Source organism: Macaca nemestrina, chromosome X (genome assembly GCF_043159975.1).
Source record: "Macaca nemestrina isolate mMacNem1 chromosome X, mMacNem.hap1, whole genome shotgun sequence".
Taxonomy (NCBI): domain Eukaryota; kingdom Metazoa; phylum Chordata; class Mammalia; order Primates; family Cercopithecidae; genus Macaca; species Macaca nemestrina.
The window spans coordinates 45877551-45895157 of NC_092145.1; the positions used below are offsets into that span (position 1 = coordinate 45877551).

At 40.1% G+C, this 17607-nt stretch overlaps 1 protein-coding gene across 2 annotated transcripts in view; it reads left to right on the plus strand.

Moving 5' to 3' along the window:
* The window catches only part of LOC105490463 (guanylate cyclase 2F, retinal), a 107238-nt gene that overhangs the window by 36006 nt on the left and 53625 nt on the right, over window positions 1-17607 (plus strand). For both annotated transcript variants that reach the window (XM_011756108.2, XM_071088520.1), the window contains 2 exons: window positions 2823-2954; window positions 11396-11485. In XM_011756108.2, the coding sequence (XP_011754410.2) occupies window positions 2823-2954; window positions 11396-11485 (222 nt within the window). The remainder of the gene's footprint in view (window positions 1-2822; window positions 2955-11395; window positions 11486-17607) is intronic.

The following is a 17607-nucleotide window of genomic DNA, read 5'->3' on the forward strand; positions in this document are numbered from 1 at the left end:
TGGGTAAGAATGGATTTACATGGTACTACCCTGAGCAGTTGGAGTCAAATTAGTTGTTCAGCTGTTTGATTTAATTTTCAATTATAACCCTAATTCTTACTTGTTTAAATCATCAGATCTTTTCATAAGGTTGATATTGTGTTCCTGGAAATGTATTGCTGAAAGCCAAAACTGTCACTGTGGCTGAAGCCTACACTCTACACTTGTGGCATAAAAATTTATTGATATTAGTCCCCATTTTTGGAGCCACCAAAGGACCCTAGGACTCATGGTAGTGGAATTTGTCTGGATTTGCCATACTCAGTATGCCTCGCATAAAATTTCCTGCTTTAAGTAGAAAGTATAGATGTTGAAATACAAGCTCTGAAGCAATACTAATATGTAACCCAATACTAAGAAAAAAGTATTCACTTTTGTGACAAGATGTTTTATCCAGAAATGGATGTTCAGTAGTAAAAGTAGATGATTAGAAGTTATTGTCTAAATGTAGCAAAATATAGTAAAGTTTCAGTCAAAAGCAATAAACCTATTTGTAAAATCCCCACTTCTTTGGTGGTATCCATGTCAAAATGACAGTTCATATCAATTGCCTAGATGTTTTAGCTCTAACATATCAAAATGATACACAGAGCTCAATTTTGGGCTGAATGAGGCTTTAATTTGTATAGGATTTGCAATAGTCCAGTGTAGTCTATAAGACCTCCACCTATTCCTCCTCTCATTTGTACTGAGACATAAACCATATTTGGGTGACTAAAGCATACCAGGCCTCACAAAGTCACCATAAATAGCTGAGCAGTGCTACCTTCAGGTAAACAAAGTACCTAGGGTTTTAAAATCTTGCTCATCCTGATAGTTTTTTTTTCACTTGTGCATAAATTTTGAGACGAGAATAAAACGTCATCACTTTTTACCACATGAGTGAGAAAAATGAATAGTAACGGGACTATTACTGTTACTAAGGGATTGGTATACTGTTATAAGGGATTGGTAGCCTTATAGTAGGCAATGTTCTTTTGTAAATTGAAAAAAAAATTGTTTTATTTTATTTTATGTTTTTACTATTTTGGCCCAGGTGGAAAAGGATGGCATTACCCTAGAAGAACATAGCTCTTGGCCTCCAGATCCCTTTTGGCATTTGGCTTGTATCAGAGGTTCTGATGGGAAGAGATAGGGGAAGCATACATTTTCCTTAATTGCTGTGTAGTCACAAACTTGCAGCTGGCTGTGCCTAATCAGTCAAGAAGCCAAGCCAAGAATTCCATCCAAATGGAATGTCTGAAAGTGTAAACTCTTAGTGAATATAAAATTAATTCCGTCTAGAAAAATTGGCAGGTCAGGAGAAGTCAGGTTAGGAAAGGAAGTTTTTAGAAGAAAATGAAGCTGAAGTCAAAATGTGTGTGGATTTTGGCAATTCCCTTGCTTTCTCCTTTGCCCTTCATGGAGAGGTCTATATCTCAATATACAGATCTAGGTACTCCTGCTGAGATATGAAAATAAAGAATGAAAGGGAAGTAGATTCCTCCCTGACCTTGCTCTGTTGGGGAGTGTTCAGGTTGATGCTGGGGTTATGTGAAGAGTCAAGTTTTCCATCTTGTCTGAATTTTGAGCTGTTGAGATTTCAGCACATTGGGGGCTGGGTGGAGTTTACCATTGTCTTGGAACTTTGTGATAGTCTTCATAGAAGGAGCTTAACTCTGGGCTAACTCAGCTGTAATCTTTAGTTGATCAAAGACTATTAAGGGGTAGAGTGTTGGGAAGTAGTTAAGATTAATTTTTATTGGCAAGCAAAGTAAAATAAAGCATAATGTAGTTGTAGAGAGAACACAGGATCAGATATAACACCAAGATTTTTGTCCCAGTCCCTATGTACCTCTCTAGGTCTTTGTTTCCTAATTATAAAACAGGGATGTTGGAGTTGAGGGTGGGGGCACTCCTAGACAATACCAAAATGTAACTACTAGCTCTGGATTGCTTTAATTTTAAGAAAGGCACATTTGGAGGTATGGAGAATATGAGGAACCTGTTGATTTATATGTCTTCATGTGAAGTAAGTCTACCGGTTCAATTGAAGATACAGAGGTTCAATTTTAAAGGTTAACACAGATTGCAGGTAACTCTTCCTCTTGTCATTCAACTGTGCAGTTCCCAGCCCTTTCCTACCAGACTTATGTGTGCAACTTCAAAAATCAAGGAATAGAGAATTTGACCCATTTAAGCATCAGACTCATAAATTATATATAGGCATGTGATCTGCTCACTCTCTACTATTATTGCTTTCTGGGATCCCTCTGCCATTAATTTTACCTGCACAAAGAAGGATGCCATTCAGGATAGTATCACAAAAAGAGCCACTCCTGAGAGTCAGCAAGGTGGGATGCTGTCCTAGGTCTGCTATTGACTTTTTTTAATATTAGATTTTTATAAACAATAATTCTTGTAACTAAACAATTGACTAGCTGTACGATATTAGGAAACTTATTTTATCTTTTTTTGGTCTTACTTTTTTGTCTATAAAGTGAGGGTCCCAGATTAAATTATGACTGGCATTCTTTCTTGCCCCCATCTATAATTTTAATCCTCTCTAGGAGATGGAAGCACCTTTATAATTTTTTGGTGCTACATGGTGGTTAAACAAGGTACCAACCCTGACCTAAAAAAGAAAAAAAGTTCAGAAGGATAGGGAAAATCAATCAACCTCATGTTTACAGAGTTCAACTCATACGGTTCTTTTCTTAGGAATAAAAAAGAAAATTCAGATAAGCTCTGTGCTATATCATGAGTATTTTGTTCATAACTTTTCTTTCCTAATCCTTTCACAGAGAGAAAGTCGTGCCAGTGTAAGCTTCCAGATTACCTCAGAGGTCCAAAGCGGGAGGTTCCCAAGACTCTCCTTTTCTTCAGGCAGTCTAACTCCAGCTACCTATGAAAACTCCAACATAGCGATTTATGAAGTAAGATATTTAACAGCTGTCTAATCTACTGCTTTCTTGGATTTTAAAATGAGGCAATGATTTAGTAATTAGTCTTTGGGTAAAAATACTGGGGCTTTTGGCAAGTCTTTCCAGTTTGGTGTCTGTGTTTGCTTATGGACTTGTTTAGTTGACATTCTTGGCAATTATTTTCCTCAGCAACAAATCTACTTATTTATAACTTCACTGGTCTTTCAACTCCATATATTTACTATGCATGTAGAAAAAAGTTCTTGAGACCCAAACATTTAAATGTGTCACTCACTCCAGAAGATATATAGATAATAATAGAAGAAATGACTCCCTGAGTCTATTGTTTGTAATGAGATGTCTAGAGACATGCGTGTGCACGGCAGAGTTTGGGGTACCCTTCTCTTCAAATTCTAGTTGTTCTTCCTATACTTGTACTTCTGATATTGAGACTTTAAAAATTATTCAGTTATTTATTTTTCTTCACCTGTTCTGCCTCTTGGAGTAACAGGTTACTTTCTGCTGCTGAAAATAGAAATCCTTTTCATTCCACTGAGGTTTCTGTCTTTCAAGCTTTAAGAGGCCACCCTGTACCACCTGATCTAAGATACTAGAATTTGGCAACCAGAACAAATCTTGCATCAGAGAGATGAACTGTTTCTTCTCAGCATGAATGAGTTAAGCAGGGGGTAAAAGGGAAACTAGACTGCCTTTCTGTTCCTTCTAAGTGAGGCCTTCTCAGTGTGGTTTCCTTGTTTTGTTTGAAGATACTCCCAAGAGCAGCAAACACTCTCAACTTCAACAGTAACTACAAAGAAAGTCCAAAACAGGACAGAATGAGTTTTTAGATTGTCAACCACATTGGATTTTTCAAATGAATACTCTTCTCCATTAGATAAATAATTGACAGGGACCTTACTATGGTTTGAATGTGTCCCTCTCAAAATTCAGGTGTTGAAACTTAATGGCCAATGTGATGGTATAAATAGATGGGGTCTTTAGAAGGTGATTAGGCCATGAAGGCTCCTCTCTCATCAATTGAATTAAAGCCCTTATAGAAGAGGCTTCATGCAGTGTTTGGCTAATTTGCCCTTCCACGTTCTGCTCTGGGAGGACACAGCATTCCTCCCTTCTGGAGGGTGCAGAAACAAGGCACCATCTTGGTAACAGAGAGCAGCCCTCACTAGACAGCCAAACCTGTTGGCGCCTTGATCTTGGACATCCCATCCTTCAGAACTGTAAAAAATAATTTTCTGGTCTTTATAAATTACCCAATATTAACAGACTAAGACAGAAATTGGTACCAGAGCAGTGAGTTGTTACCAAAAAAATACCTAAAACTGTGGAAGTCGCTTTGGAACTGGGTAATGGGGAGAGGCTGGAACACTTTTGAAGGGAGTGCTGGAAAAAGTCTTGATTGCTGAGAATGGAGTGGTAAGGGAAATTCTGTTGAGGATTTGGAAGAAGAGATGAACTGTATGGAAAGCCTGATTCTTCTTAGAGATTACTTAAGTGGTCGTGAACAGATTGACCACATTGGTAAAAATATGTACGTTAAAGACCATTTTGAGGAAGTCTTAGATGGAAATGAGGAACGAAGTTGGAAAAGAAGCCATTCTTTTTATAAACTGGCAAAGAACTTGGCTGAATTATGTCCATATTCTAGGACCCTGTGGAAGGTAGAATTCGTGAGCAATGAATGAGGATTTTTGGTGGAAGAAATCTCTAGACATCTAAGCATTCAGGGTGCTGCATGGCTTTTCTTAACTGCTTATAGTAAGATGCAAAAAGTGATAAATGACTTAAAGACAGAATACATTTTTTTTAAAAAACAAGGGAAACAGAACATATAGAGTTGTAAAATTCTCAGCCTTGCCATGTGAAGAATGAAAAAGCATGTTTAGGAGAGAAAACCAAGAGTGTGACAAAAAAAAAAAAAAGTTTGCTAAGGAGATTGGTATGGATAGAAGGAAGCCAGATGCTATTCATCAAGATGACGGGAGAATGGGAGAATGACCCTAAAGACATTTTGGGATCTTCAAAGCTGTCATGCCCTTTACAGGCCCAGAGAGCCAGGGCCTTGAGCGTCGAACTGGTTTCAAAGTAGAGGCCCAGGACACTGATGCGGTCCAGGGCACCTGTGAGATCCCAGGGCTTGCCGCCTGGGGCTGACTCAAATCTCTGCTTCCCATGTTTCAGTGCAGGGCTCTTTGACCTTCCCAGTTCTGACTCAGGTGGTCCAAGATGTGGCTTGGCCTACTGCTCTGGAAGATGCAAGCCATAAATCTTGGCAGTACCCACGTGGTGCCAACTTTGCAGGCTCTCAGAGTGCAAGAGGTATGGAGGCATGGATACATCCATCTAGATTTCAAAGGATGTCTTGGACAGCTTCAGCACCCAGGCAGAGACTTGCCACAGGGGCAGGGCCACTGCAGAGAGTCCCCACTGGAACAATCAATACCCAGTGGAACTGTGGGGTCTGGGCCACCACAAAGCGTCCTTACTAGGGCAGTACTCAGCAAAACTGTGGAGTCAGGGCCACCACAAAGATCCTCCAGTAGCATAGTGCTTAGTGGGGCTTTGGGGCATGGCCACCCTTGACACCCCAGACCTGTAAAGCCACCAGAATGCAACGCCAGTCTGGGAGAGCTGCAGTCATACTGACTTCAACCTGTGAGAGCTGTGGCATGGGTTGCACCCAGTTAAGCCATGAAGGTGGAATCCACTGGGGCCTTGGGGGCCCAACACCCACCCCAATGTGTCTGGGAATTGGAACATGGAGTCAAATATTATTCTCAAGACTTAAGACTTAATGTTGTTTGTTTTGTTGGATTTTGGACTTACTTTGGACCTGTTACATCTTTCTTCTTGCCTACTTCTTACTTTTGGAATAGAAATGTCTATCTTGTGCATATCCTACCATTGTATTTTGGAAGCATATGATTTGTTTGATTTCACAGATTGATGTGATGATATTAAGAGCTAATTAGGCCACAAGGGCTTCTCCTTTGTGAACGATATTAAGGCTCTTATAAAAGAGGCTTAATGCAGCCTTCAGCTAGCTTGCTGTTCTGTATTCTGCCATGTGAAGACATAGTGTTCCTCCTCTTGGGAGGATGTAGCAACAAGGCATCATCCTGAAAGCAGAGAGCAGACCTCACCAGACCACCATACCTGCTGGTACCTTGATCTTGGACATCCCAGCCTCCAGAACTATGAGAAATATATTCCTCTCTTTATAAATTACCCAGTCATAGGAATTCTGTTATAGCAGCACAAATGGACTATAGGCCTTCAACACCAACATTAGCATGGTGTATGTTTGTTCAGCCTATGTGAGGGCTTTGACTTAAATTAGTGGCAGAAACCTCTGGATCTTGCTTTGGACTTAATTCAATCAAAGAGGAGAACCGCTTCAAATGTAAACTTGAGGTATTGGGGAATTGTCAGCTCTACTCTCTCAAAGACCTAAGATAGGGTAACCAGATGGCTCTTGAATGTCAAATGGAATGAACTGATGGCTTTAGAAATGTATTGACACCTCTGGGATTCTGAAGTAAATCTCCATAACCTTGGTTTTTATCTGTAAAATGAAGGGTTGAACTAAATTCTCAACCTTGGTTGCTTACTGGAATCTCCTTGGGGAAATTTAAGAAATACCTGCTCCCAGGCCCCACCCTCAGCAATTCTGATTCAGTTGGCATGAGGTGGGGCCAGGTATTGGTATTTTTTAAAAGTTCTCTGATATGTGCAGCCTGAGTTGAGAATTGCTGGTCTAACAGACCTCTAAGGCCTTTTCTGGCTGAATATGCTATCATTCTCTGATTCTGTGGAATAATTTATGTGTTAAATTGTGGTGTGTTTTATTTGGTGGGGTTGGAAGGTTATAGTGTAGAATTGAGAAGGGGAAAAAAATTAACATCTGTATGTAACCGGCCTTTAACAGTCTGTCAGGTATTTTCTCATTTTGGAAGGAGGCAGAGAGCTAAGAATGACTATTGGTCAGTCAGATCATGAGTATTTTTAAATGGTGTAGGCCAAATGGGGACTTTATTTTTACAAAAGGAGGGTATTATGAGAATAATACCTACACGGTGAAGTCAATATTAGGCTGATGGCACAGTGTGAAGGAAGGCAGCTGAGGCTAGAAAACTGCCCTGACTAAAGAGGACTGACTAAAGAGGTTAAAGAGGACTCAAAGAGGGGACATAAGCCAATAGAATTAACAGATGAAACAAAGACGTAGTGTGTCTTCTGAAACAGTATTCTATTAGGAATGTTTTAAAGAAGACTCATTGTCTAGTTTCTGTTTAAAATAAATCAGATTTTCATAAGAATTGTCATTGGAAGACCTGGAATTTCCAGATAAGGTGCCTGGAGTAGCAGATATCTAATAGCAAAAGACAGGTTTCCCTAGGACATGCTATCACATTGTACTACACTCACAAATTCACACTTTATTTTACACACAGATGCATAACCTTTGGAATTGTGTGGGAAAATCAGCCCTCATTTCACAGATAGCCTTTGAAATGTGAAAGGAAAGCCAGATGAGCTGACTTCCAGGCAGAAAGAGCTGTGAATAGCAGATGCAGTGGGGACATGTCATGATCTGCTCTAATAGTTACAGTCTGGGTGAGACGAGGTGTGGTGGGCAGCAGTGTAACCCTGACACATTCAGAGAGAACCCACTGAATTCATCTTCCCTCTTCATTTTCTGACTACTTTTTCCTCTTTGCTTCTCCCCGTGTTTTCCTCTTTGTCTCATCTTTCTTTCTCTCCATTCATCTCTCTTTCTCAGAGCATTTTTTCTGTCTTCTCACCTTCTATATCCCTTGTAACTCTCTCCCTGCCCCCTCCCTTCCACCAACCATCTTTTCTTTCTTATCACAGAATCGCAGATCATCAGAGCTAAAAAAAATCATCTAGTAAGTCCAGAAATCATCTAGTAAGCCCTAAGGAATCATCTAATAAGTCCAGCTTTGTCAGTGAGGAAACTGAGGCTCAGGCAGATTGAGTGGCTGTTCTAAGGCCACCCTTGAGTTTGAAGCAGAGCCAGGTCTAGGATCTAGTGCTCTTTCCCCTTATTAATACACCATGGCTTTTGTTCAAAACTGATGGACATTAAATTACTTCTAAAAAGTTAAGTGAATAGAGTTTGATGTTTCTTGCTCTTAATTAAAAAGTGAGTGATGAGTGAAGTATTTTATCATTCTCTCTTAGAAGAAAAAAACAAAACAAATAGTGCATGTGTGGTGAAGATAAAACTTGCCCATTTCCTCCCTTTTCCTCATTATTCATGAAGTAGAATGCAGACAGACTCAAAAATTTGCTTACAAACTTTGTGAGAATTATTTAAATCTTAAAACAAACACACAAAAATCTCCCAAACTAAAGAAACCCCAACGAGAGGAAAGAGCAACAAAGTAGGAGATGGAAGACCTTGGGTCAACTGTGGCTCTGTTACTACCTAGTTTTCTGACCTTGGGATAATCACTTAATCTCTTAAGTTTTCAGTTTCTTTATCAAAATATGAAGGGATTGTGTTAGGGATACCTATGACCCTTTCCAGCTCTCATATTTGTTGATTTGGCAGGAAAAAGCTCTGCTTAGCTGCTGGTGGCAGTTAATAAGCCAGACAGAAGGTTAGCCCATGTTTGCAATAGGGCTGGCTCTAGGAAGAAGGTATGGGGTACCAGGTGTGAGGCAGAGTCAGGACTGTGAGTACTGATGTTCAGGTTGTGCTCTGCAAAAGGGAACTACATCTAAGAGGGTAATATTCACATTGTAACATATGCCAACTTATGTGTGAGTGGTACCAAAGTGGGCACAGAGATTCTGGCTTCCCAGCCTAGTTCTGGAATGAGGTGGTAGAAGAGCCTTCTCACATCTACATCTATACTGGCACTCCCAGCTATGCACATACACAGTCACTGGTAAACTCATGTGTAGCTGGGTATGTACTATCTTGACTATTTTCCAGAAGTTTCTTGAGGTTGCTTTTCTCTCCTGCCTAATATTCTCAGAGGACCAATTTTGACTTCTCACCCCAACTCCTAATGCCTGACTGCAAAGCTGACAAAGAGGCCTCACTGGGCAGATAGAATTTGGTGATGTGCAGAGCATCCATGCTGCTAGTGGAATGTGCTCTCTGGTGTCTGGGGGATGTGTCCATAAATGAGAGTATGGTATGTGTATGTATACAGCCAGGGTGTGCTGCCTAACATCACAGGGCTGCCACAGGCTGTATGATAATATACTCACAAAGTTAAGATTTTTTAAATTTGAGAGAAAATACCCTTTCTAACTAGCACAAAAGTGCCTGTGGGCTCAGTAACATAACTGCAAAGGTGCCGGGAAGGCTTTTTTGTTCACTAGTCTTTCCCACACGTTGGTTGATTCCATGAATTTTCAGTTACAGAGTTTTATTCTTTCAGCTTAATGTTTAGCCTTTGGTCCCTCTAAAGGGCAAAGTTCTCTGAAGGGTAAAACTTCAAGCTTGTGTCAGGCCCTCCTGACTTCTGTGAATGAGTTTTAGATCCCTGACTGAGAGCAGATTTTGATGAAAGAAACTTAGTAAGAGGTAAATGAAGAGAGTATGAGTGAGGAGAGTTCATAAATATGAGGAAAAGGCAAAGGCTGGGATGGTGGATCAAAAACTTTCACCTGTGTTAGAGTCGCGTGGAGGACTTGTTAAAACACAGATTGCTGGACCTCACCCTACAATTTCTGATTTCGTTAAGTGTTGGGTGGGGCTTGAGAACTGGCCTTTCTAACCAGTTTACAGGTGATGCTAATGCAGCTGGTCCAGGGACCACACTTGGAGATTTAGTGGATCGAATGCTTTGACCATTCTGCTGCAGGCAGGCACTGATCCAGGACTACCCTTCTGAACTCTCTGGGAACTGAGCCTGGCCAGTGCATTTGTTGGGTTTTGTTTGTTTGTTTGTTCGTTTTTTCCAGCTGCTGAAGGTCTCGGAGGGCTATTTCTTAGTTAAAGGGCTTTGAGCTCCTTGGGTAGTAAATGATAATACAAAGTGCTGGCAACTAACTCAGAAGCCTGCAGCTTCCATTAGCCTTTGCCTCTGGCAGGTTTCCAGATGCACTGCCATAGCCAGATATATTCCTTGATAAGAGAGTGGTTACACTGTTTTTTTTTTTTTTTTTTAAAGACAGAGTCTTGCTCTGTTGCCCAGGCTGGAGTGCAGTGGCGCCATGTCCACTCACTGCAAGCTCTGCCTCCCAGGTTCACGCCACTCTCCTGCCTCAGCCTCCTGAGTAGCTGGGACTAAGGCGCCCGCCACCACGCCCAGATAATTTTTTGTATTTTTAGTAGAGATGGGGTTTCACTGTGTTAGCCAGGATGGTCTCGATCTCCTGACCTCGTGATGTGCCCGCCTTGGCTTCCCAAAGTGCTAGGATTACAGGCGTGCACCCGGCTTGGTTACACTCTTTTATTTTTGGAATTTGACTGCACAGAGCTCTCTGCTTTATTATCTCTACTTGATGACAAGTTGGTGCAGCCCGAAATGGAATCTCCAGGCTATAGGTAATGGATGTGAAATCACTTTGAAGAGTAGAGAGAATTGAGCAAATGTAAGGCATTATTACTATTATGGAGAAGAAAGAATCTATATTTGTATTTTTTTAAATTTGGGTTGGATGGAAACTAAATAGGGCTTTATGACTGATGAATCCTTGAGGCTATGCACATAGAAAAAAATTATCAGGCGCTGGTGTTGAAGTGAAAACAATAAAATAATTGTTGTTTTTAACTTGACAGAAGCCTTAAAATAGCAGTTTTTTACTTAATAAGTCAGAAACAGACTTTTGGAAGACTCTAGATTACTCACATTACTATGGTAGTACATTGAGCATTCAAATAAGAAATGTTTAATCTAGATTTAAGCCAATTGGATTATGACTAAAGCATAAGACAACCCCCCCCCCCCCACACACACAAATGGCCTGTCCCACAAGAGAAAAATGGATCAAGGTAAATGCAGGAAACATTTGCTACACTACATCTCCCACCCTACGTTTCCCTCCACAGACGCCTCAAGGCAGTGGGAATTGCAACCACTAACCATCACCATTAATCACGGGGAACCTGGTGCTACATCACTTAGCTATGAAAAAGTGAAATGACCTAGCACTTCCTACAGTTAGTTAAGAAAGGCTTTGCAAAGAGTGGTATCATTCCTTTTCTGGAGTCTACATACCTGCAATTGTTTCCCTGTCTTGAGAAACTGTAATTTTTAAGTTTAACTTCTGTGAATGACTTCATTTCAGCTCAGAATACAGAATGTCTGTGAGGTGGAGGGTGGGAGAGAAGGAAAATGTCTATTTGGATTGCTGGTATAGCTATAAACCCTTTATGTGGAAGGGACATTTTTCTAAAACTGCTGGGAACTAAGTTTAACCACTATTCATTCTCCTCCTTTTCTTTCTAGGGTGATTGGGTGTGGCTGAAAAAGCTCCCCCATGGAGATTTTGGAGACGTTAAGTCCATCAAGTCAAGAGCAAGTGATGTGTTCGAAATGGTATGAGAAACCTTCATTTATGTAAATTCCCACTAAAATAAATCTGTTCTCCAAAGTAACTAACATCAGAGCTGTTTAGGAAGACCCCTTAACAAATCAGTTCAGGGAAACTGCAGGGTTGCTACTGGGTTGGCATGATCATCTTATGCAATGGCAAAGATATGTGCTCTGGAGTCAAAGAGACATGAAGCACTCAAATCTCAGCTCTACCATGTAAGAGCTGTATTAACTTGGGCAAGTCATCTAAACTCCCTAAGCCTTAGTTTCCTTATTTATAAAAGGGTTATATTAATGTCTACCCTTTAGGTTGGATGAGGATTTAAAGAGACAATACACGTAAAGCATCTTGTGCATTTCCTGGCGCATAGCTTCTTTATCAAGTGGTAACTATTAGGATTATTATCAAGTAAATATCCCATAATCATTCCAAATCTTCATTTTCCAGTCACTTGGTAATTTCTATTTGAAAAGTGGTTATTTCCCTAATCCCACTAATTATGTTCAAGGAGACCTTGGATGGCTTGCTTAAGAAAGCAGCCTGTAGATAAGGCAAGGATACTGATGATCCTTCCTAAGCCATTTTAAAATCTTGGCTCCTCCTTGGACTGAGTCCATACAAGACTTATGAATACTATTTTGGGTTCCTTCAGGTTCTTGAAAGTGGGATTTTAAAAGGCAATCACAGATTGCTGTACATTTATGAAGCGGGCCATTTCAAATCATTCCAACAAATCTGAATGAGGCGACTACTACTTCCAGAGCACTGAACAAGTGAGAAAACAAAGGAAATGGAAGATATGTGGCCTGTGGAAGATAGGACATGTCCTAGAGGTTAGGATGAGATGTTATGATTTGGTATTTTTCTTTTTTTTTCTGAGATGGAGTTTTGCTCCTGTTGCCCAGGCTGGAGTGCAATGGCACGATCTCAGCTCACTGCAACCTCTGCCTCCCAGGTTCAAGGCGATTCTCCTGAGTAGCTGGGATTCTCCTGAGTAGTTGAGTACTCAGACTCCTGAGTAGCTGGGATTACAGGCACCCACCACCACGCCTGGCTAATATTTTATATTTTTAGTAGAGACAGGGTTTCACCATGTCGGTCAGGCTGGTCTGGAACTCCTGACCTCAGGTGATCCTCCCGCCTCGGCCTCACAAAGTGCTTGGATTACAGGCGTGAGCCATCATGCCCGGCCAATTTGGTATTTTTCTTACACGTGATTGTAATGCCCGGAGATGAAGGCAAGATAATGAGACATGAGTCCAAAAGGGGGATCAAGGTCAGAACTAAAATAGACAATTCTACACTGGTTTGATAATCCAGGATGCTAAACAGAAATCTAGGTCCAAATTATGGAGCCAAAACAGGCCAAACCTGACAGCTGATACACTAGAAGTATTGACTCAAGGTAGAGTGTGTCCATGACATCTTTTTTGGGGTAGCTTTTAATTTTGACATAATTTCAAACCTACAAAAAGCTTCAAGAATAATTCAAAGATTCAGCAATTATTTACATTTTGCCTAGTTGCTTTTTATTATCTACTTATATATTTATGTACATTATTTTTCTGAGCCATTTGAGAGTAAGTTGTAGACCCTATGCCCTTTTATCTCTAAACACTTCAGTGTGTACTTCCTAAAAACACTACAGTATAATGATCAAAATCAGAAAATTTAACATTGCTACAATACTATTATCTAAACTACTTCCCATATTCTAATTTTACTAATGGTCTTATACAATACAGCTAATATTCCCACAGATCAGTTTCTAATCCAGACTCACACATTTAGTTGGCTGTCATATCTTTTTAGTTGCTTTTAATCTGTAACAGTTTCTCAGATTTTCTTTGTTTTTCTTCATCTTTATATTTTTACTGAATTCAGATCAATTATTTCATGGACTGTCCCTCAATTTGAGTTTGCCTGGGTTCCTCAAGATTCATTTAAACTATGCATCTTCAGCCAGAATACTACAGAAGTTACGTGTCTTTTTCAGTGCACTTTATCAGGAGGCACTTTATGAGGATGATGTTGATCATCCCATTATTAGTGATGTTAACCTGATTACTTAATTTAGGTGCTGTCTGCCAAGTTCCTCCACTGGAGAGTAACTGCTTTTATCTTATTGTAATTAATATATAATATTGGGAGAGATACTTTATGTAAATATCCTGTTCTTCATCAAAGTTTTACCCAATAATTTTGACATCCATTGATAAATGTCGTATTCCATCATTGTTTCTACATTTACTGGTTGACATTTTATTATAAGAAAGAAGCTTCTCTTCTTCCTCATTTATTTATTCATTCATTTATTTATATCAGTGTGCACATATGGGTTTTTATTTTATTCAATTAGTATCTATAATATTCATATCAATAAATCTATCTAAAACCATAAATTCATACTAAACTCTCTAATTCTAATCCACTGCCACAGGGTTAATTCTGTTTTATTTTATTTTATTTTTTACTTTTCCATATTTGTAATTTCCTTCTCCGACAGTGAAGAATTGCCCTCCCATTATCCTCATGACATCTCTTTATGCGTTCCCTTCACTGACTTGTGTTGCCATGTCAGGTATAGAGTATAACTCAAACTTAGAGAGAAAGCCAGGATTTTCTAGAATTTACCAATTTACCATGTAGGCGTGCTTTAATGCTTTTTAGTTGAATGCTTTTTTGAAGCTGGAGGTGGATCTGATCATACTGTCACTGTGAGTCCAGCACTGCCTTGACTATTTATACGTATCTGATCATACTGTCACTGTGAGTCCAGCACTGCCTTGACTACTTATATGTATTCATGACCTTTATAACGTTAGGGCTGGGTACCAGGATCCAGATGGAAAGCAGACCTTTCTGAGCCAGATATAGAAAGGAGCAGTGCACAATGGGATGGATGTCCTTGAAAAACAAGCAGCTAGAGTCAGAAGGCCACAGAGCTGATACTTTTCAACATCTTTTAAGATCACAACTTCTGCAAAATTGTGTGCAGAAAAATTAGGCTGTATCTCTTAGTCTCATGTTCTTCCCCATAATGTGGAACTGATTGGCATGTTCCCTGTACTCTTCTAAAGGCAAATGGAAAGTATCCTGGAGTTCTTTAAAGGAAATTCTCAGTTGTTAGAGATTATCTCTTTCTTTAAGAAATGCGAAGAGGAGTAAACTGCAGTTGCTGTGAAACAAAGTGTTTACTTTGTGAAAAAATATTTGGGGCCATTCTAGAGCCTCTATTGAGAATATTATCTTCCCCATAGCCACTTCTTCTCCAGTGGTGGCTGTTATTATGCCTCAGTACCTCAGGATCATGATCATGTGGTGAAATTGTATCCCTTGATTACTGATGATGCTTCCCAAACGATGATTCTCTTGCCTTTGTTAAACACACTCACAAGCTTTTGAGGCTAATGCCACTCTCTGTTTTAGCATCTTCTACACCTCCTGTTACTTCCATCTACTCTCCATATTCACTACCCCTAATTTATTGAATATTTTGGGATATGGATCATGGTCCTCCTCTCTACTCCAAGACCTGCTGTTATGCTGGTGACATCAATTGGACATGGACTGTGGACAACTATATATCTTGACTATTTCATTCTTTGTCATATCGTCCTAATAATCTTCTCTTCCATTCTGCTTTGGTCAAACACTGCTACCATTATATTAATACCTTCTGCTTTTCCATCTTCTATAACTGCTACTGAAAATGCTTCACCTGGCCGGGCACAGTAGCTCACGCCTGTAATCCCAGGACTTTGGGAGGCCGAGGTGGGCGGATCACGATGTCAGGAGGTCAAGACCATCCTAGCTAACACGGTGAAACCCTGTCTCTACTAATAATATAAAAAAATTAGCTGGTTGTAGTGGTGGCTGCCTGTAGTCCCAGCTACTCAGGAGGCTGAGATAGAAGAATGGCGTGAACCCGGGAGGCAGAGCTTGCAGTGAGCCGAGATCACACCACTGCACTCCAGCCTGGGCGACAGAGCTAGACTCCGTCTCAAAAAAAAAAACAACAAAAAAACCAAAAAAACCAAAAACAAACAAACAAAAAGCTTCACCTCCCAAATTATGAATTCATCACACTCTCTGATTATAACCTCCTTTTATCCCAACTGTTCCTATATTTGACTATATCAGGTCTTCCACTCTACTGACCTCTGCTTTCTCCAAACTCACAAGCCCTTGTTTTATTTACTTTATTGTCCAATTCGGATTCTATAATCCATCATTTGAACATGCTCTTATTAATATTTCTGTTTTTTTGGTCAGACCCACTTGCAAAACTCTAGTTCTATATGATCCCAACTCTTAACTTTATTTGTGCTTGCACTTAAACAGTCAAATATTATAGCAGAAAGTTATGCAACAAAGTATATTGTTTCCACTATAAATTCATGGTTTCTTATATTTAAATGTCCCTTACTACTACCTCATAATTCCATTATACTTTATTGGTTAATTCACTTCCTACAACCCATACATCAAAGCTTCTCCATTTTCCTTGAAGCTCCAATGTCCTTCTCTTTCTCGATTTTTACTCTTGCTATCCTGGTCCAAGCTACCATCATCTCCCACTAGAGCTACTAAGATTGTCTTTTTTTCTTTTCATAGACTTAATTTCTTAAAAAAATTATTTCCATAGTTTTTTGGGGGGAACAGGTGGTAGTTGGTTACATGAATAAGTTCTTTAGTGGCAATTTGTGAGATTTTGGTGCACCCATCACCTAAGCAGTATACACTGAACTCAATTTGTAGTCATTTATCTCTCGCCCCCCTCCCACCCTTTCCCCCTAATCCCCAAAGTCCTTTGTATCATTCTTATGTCTTTGCATGCTCATAACTTAGCTCCCACTTATGAGTGAGAACATACGATGTTTGGTTTTGCATTCCTAAGCTACTTCACTTAGAATTAATAGTCTCTAGTTCCATCCAGGTTGCTGCAAATGCCATTAATTCATTCCTCTTTATGGCTGGGTAGTATTCCATCATATATATAAATATATGTATATATGATGTGATATATATACACGTATATACCAATAGATATATACACATCTATATCATACACACACACACACACACACACAAAATAATTTCTTTATCCACTCGTTGACTGACGGGCATTTGGGCTGGTTCCATATTTTTGCAATTGCAAATTGTGCTGCTATAAACATACGTGTACAAGTATCTTTTTCACATAATGACTTCTTTTCCTCTGGGTAGATATCCAGTAGTGGGATTGAAAACTGAATCAAATGGTAGTTCTACTCTTAGTTCTTTAAGAAATTTCTGCACTGTTGGCCGGGCACGGTGGCTAATGGGAGGCCGAGGCGGGTGGATCACGAGGTCAGGAGATCGAGACCATCCTGGCTAACATGGTGAAACCCCGTCTTTACTAAAAATACAAAAACTTAGCCAGGCGTAGTGGTGGACACCTGTGGTCCCGGCTACTCAGGAGGCTGAGGCAGGAGAATGGCATGAACCTGGGAGGTGCAGTGAGCCGAGATCACGCCACTGCACTCCAGCCTGGGCGACAGAGTGAGACTCCATCTCAAAAAAAAAAAAAAAAAAAAAAAAGAAAGAAAAAAAAATCTCCATACTGTTTTCCATAGTGGTTGTAGTAGTTTACATTCCCACTAGCAGTGTAGAAGTGTTCCCTGTTCGGCTGGGCATGGTGGCTCATGCCTGTAATCCCAGCACTTTGGGAGCCCGGGGCAGGTGGATCACCTGAGGTCAGGAGTTCGAGACCAGCCTGACCAACATGGTGAAACCCTGTCTCTACTAAAAATACAAAAATTAGCTGAGCGTGGTGGTGGGCGCCTGTAATCCCAGCTACTCTGGAGGCTGAGGCAGGAGAATTGCTTGAACACGGGTGATAGAGGTTGCAGTGAGCCAAAATCATGCCATTGAACTCCAGCCTGGGTGACAAGACTGAAACTCCATCTCAAAAAAAAAAAAAAAAAAAAAAAAAAGTGTTCTCTGTTCACTGCATCCACTCCAACATCTAGACTTAATTTTTTGGAACTGTTTTGGGTTCACAGGAAATTGAGCAGAAAGCACAGAGAGTTCCCATCTATCTCCTGTCCCCACCCATGCACAGCCTCCCCAACTATTAACA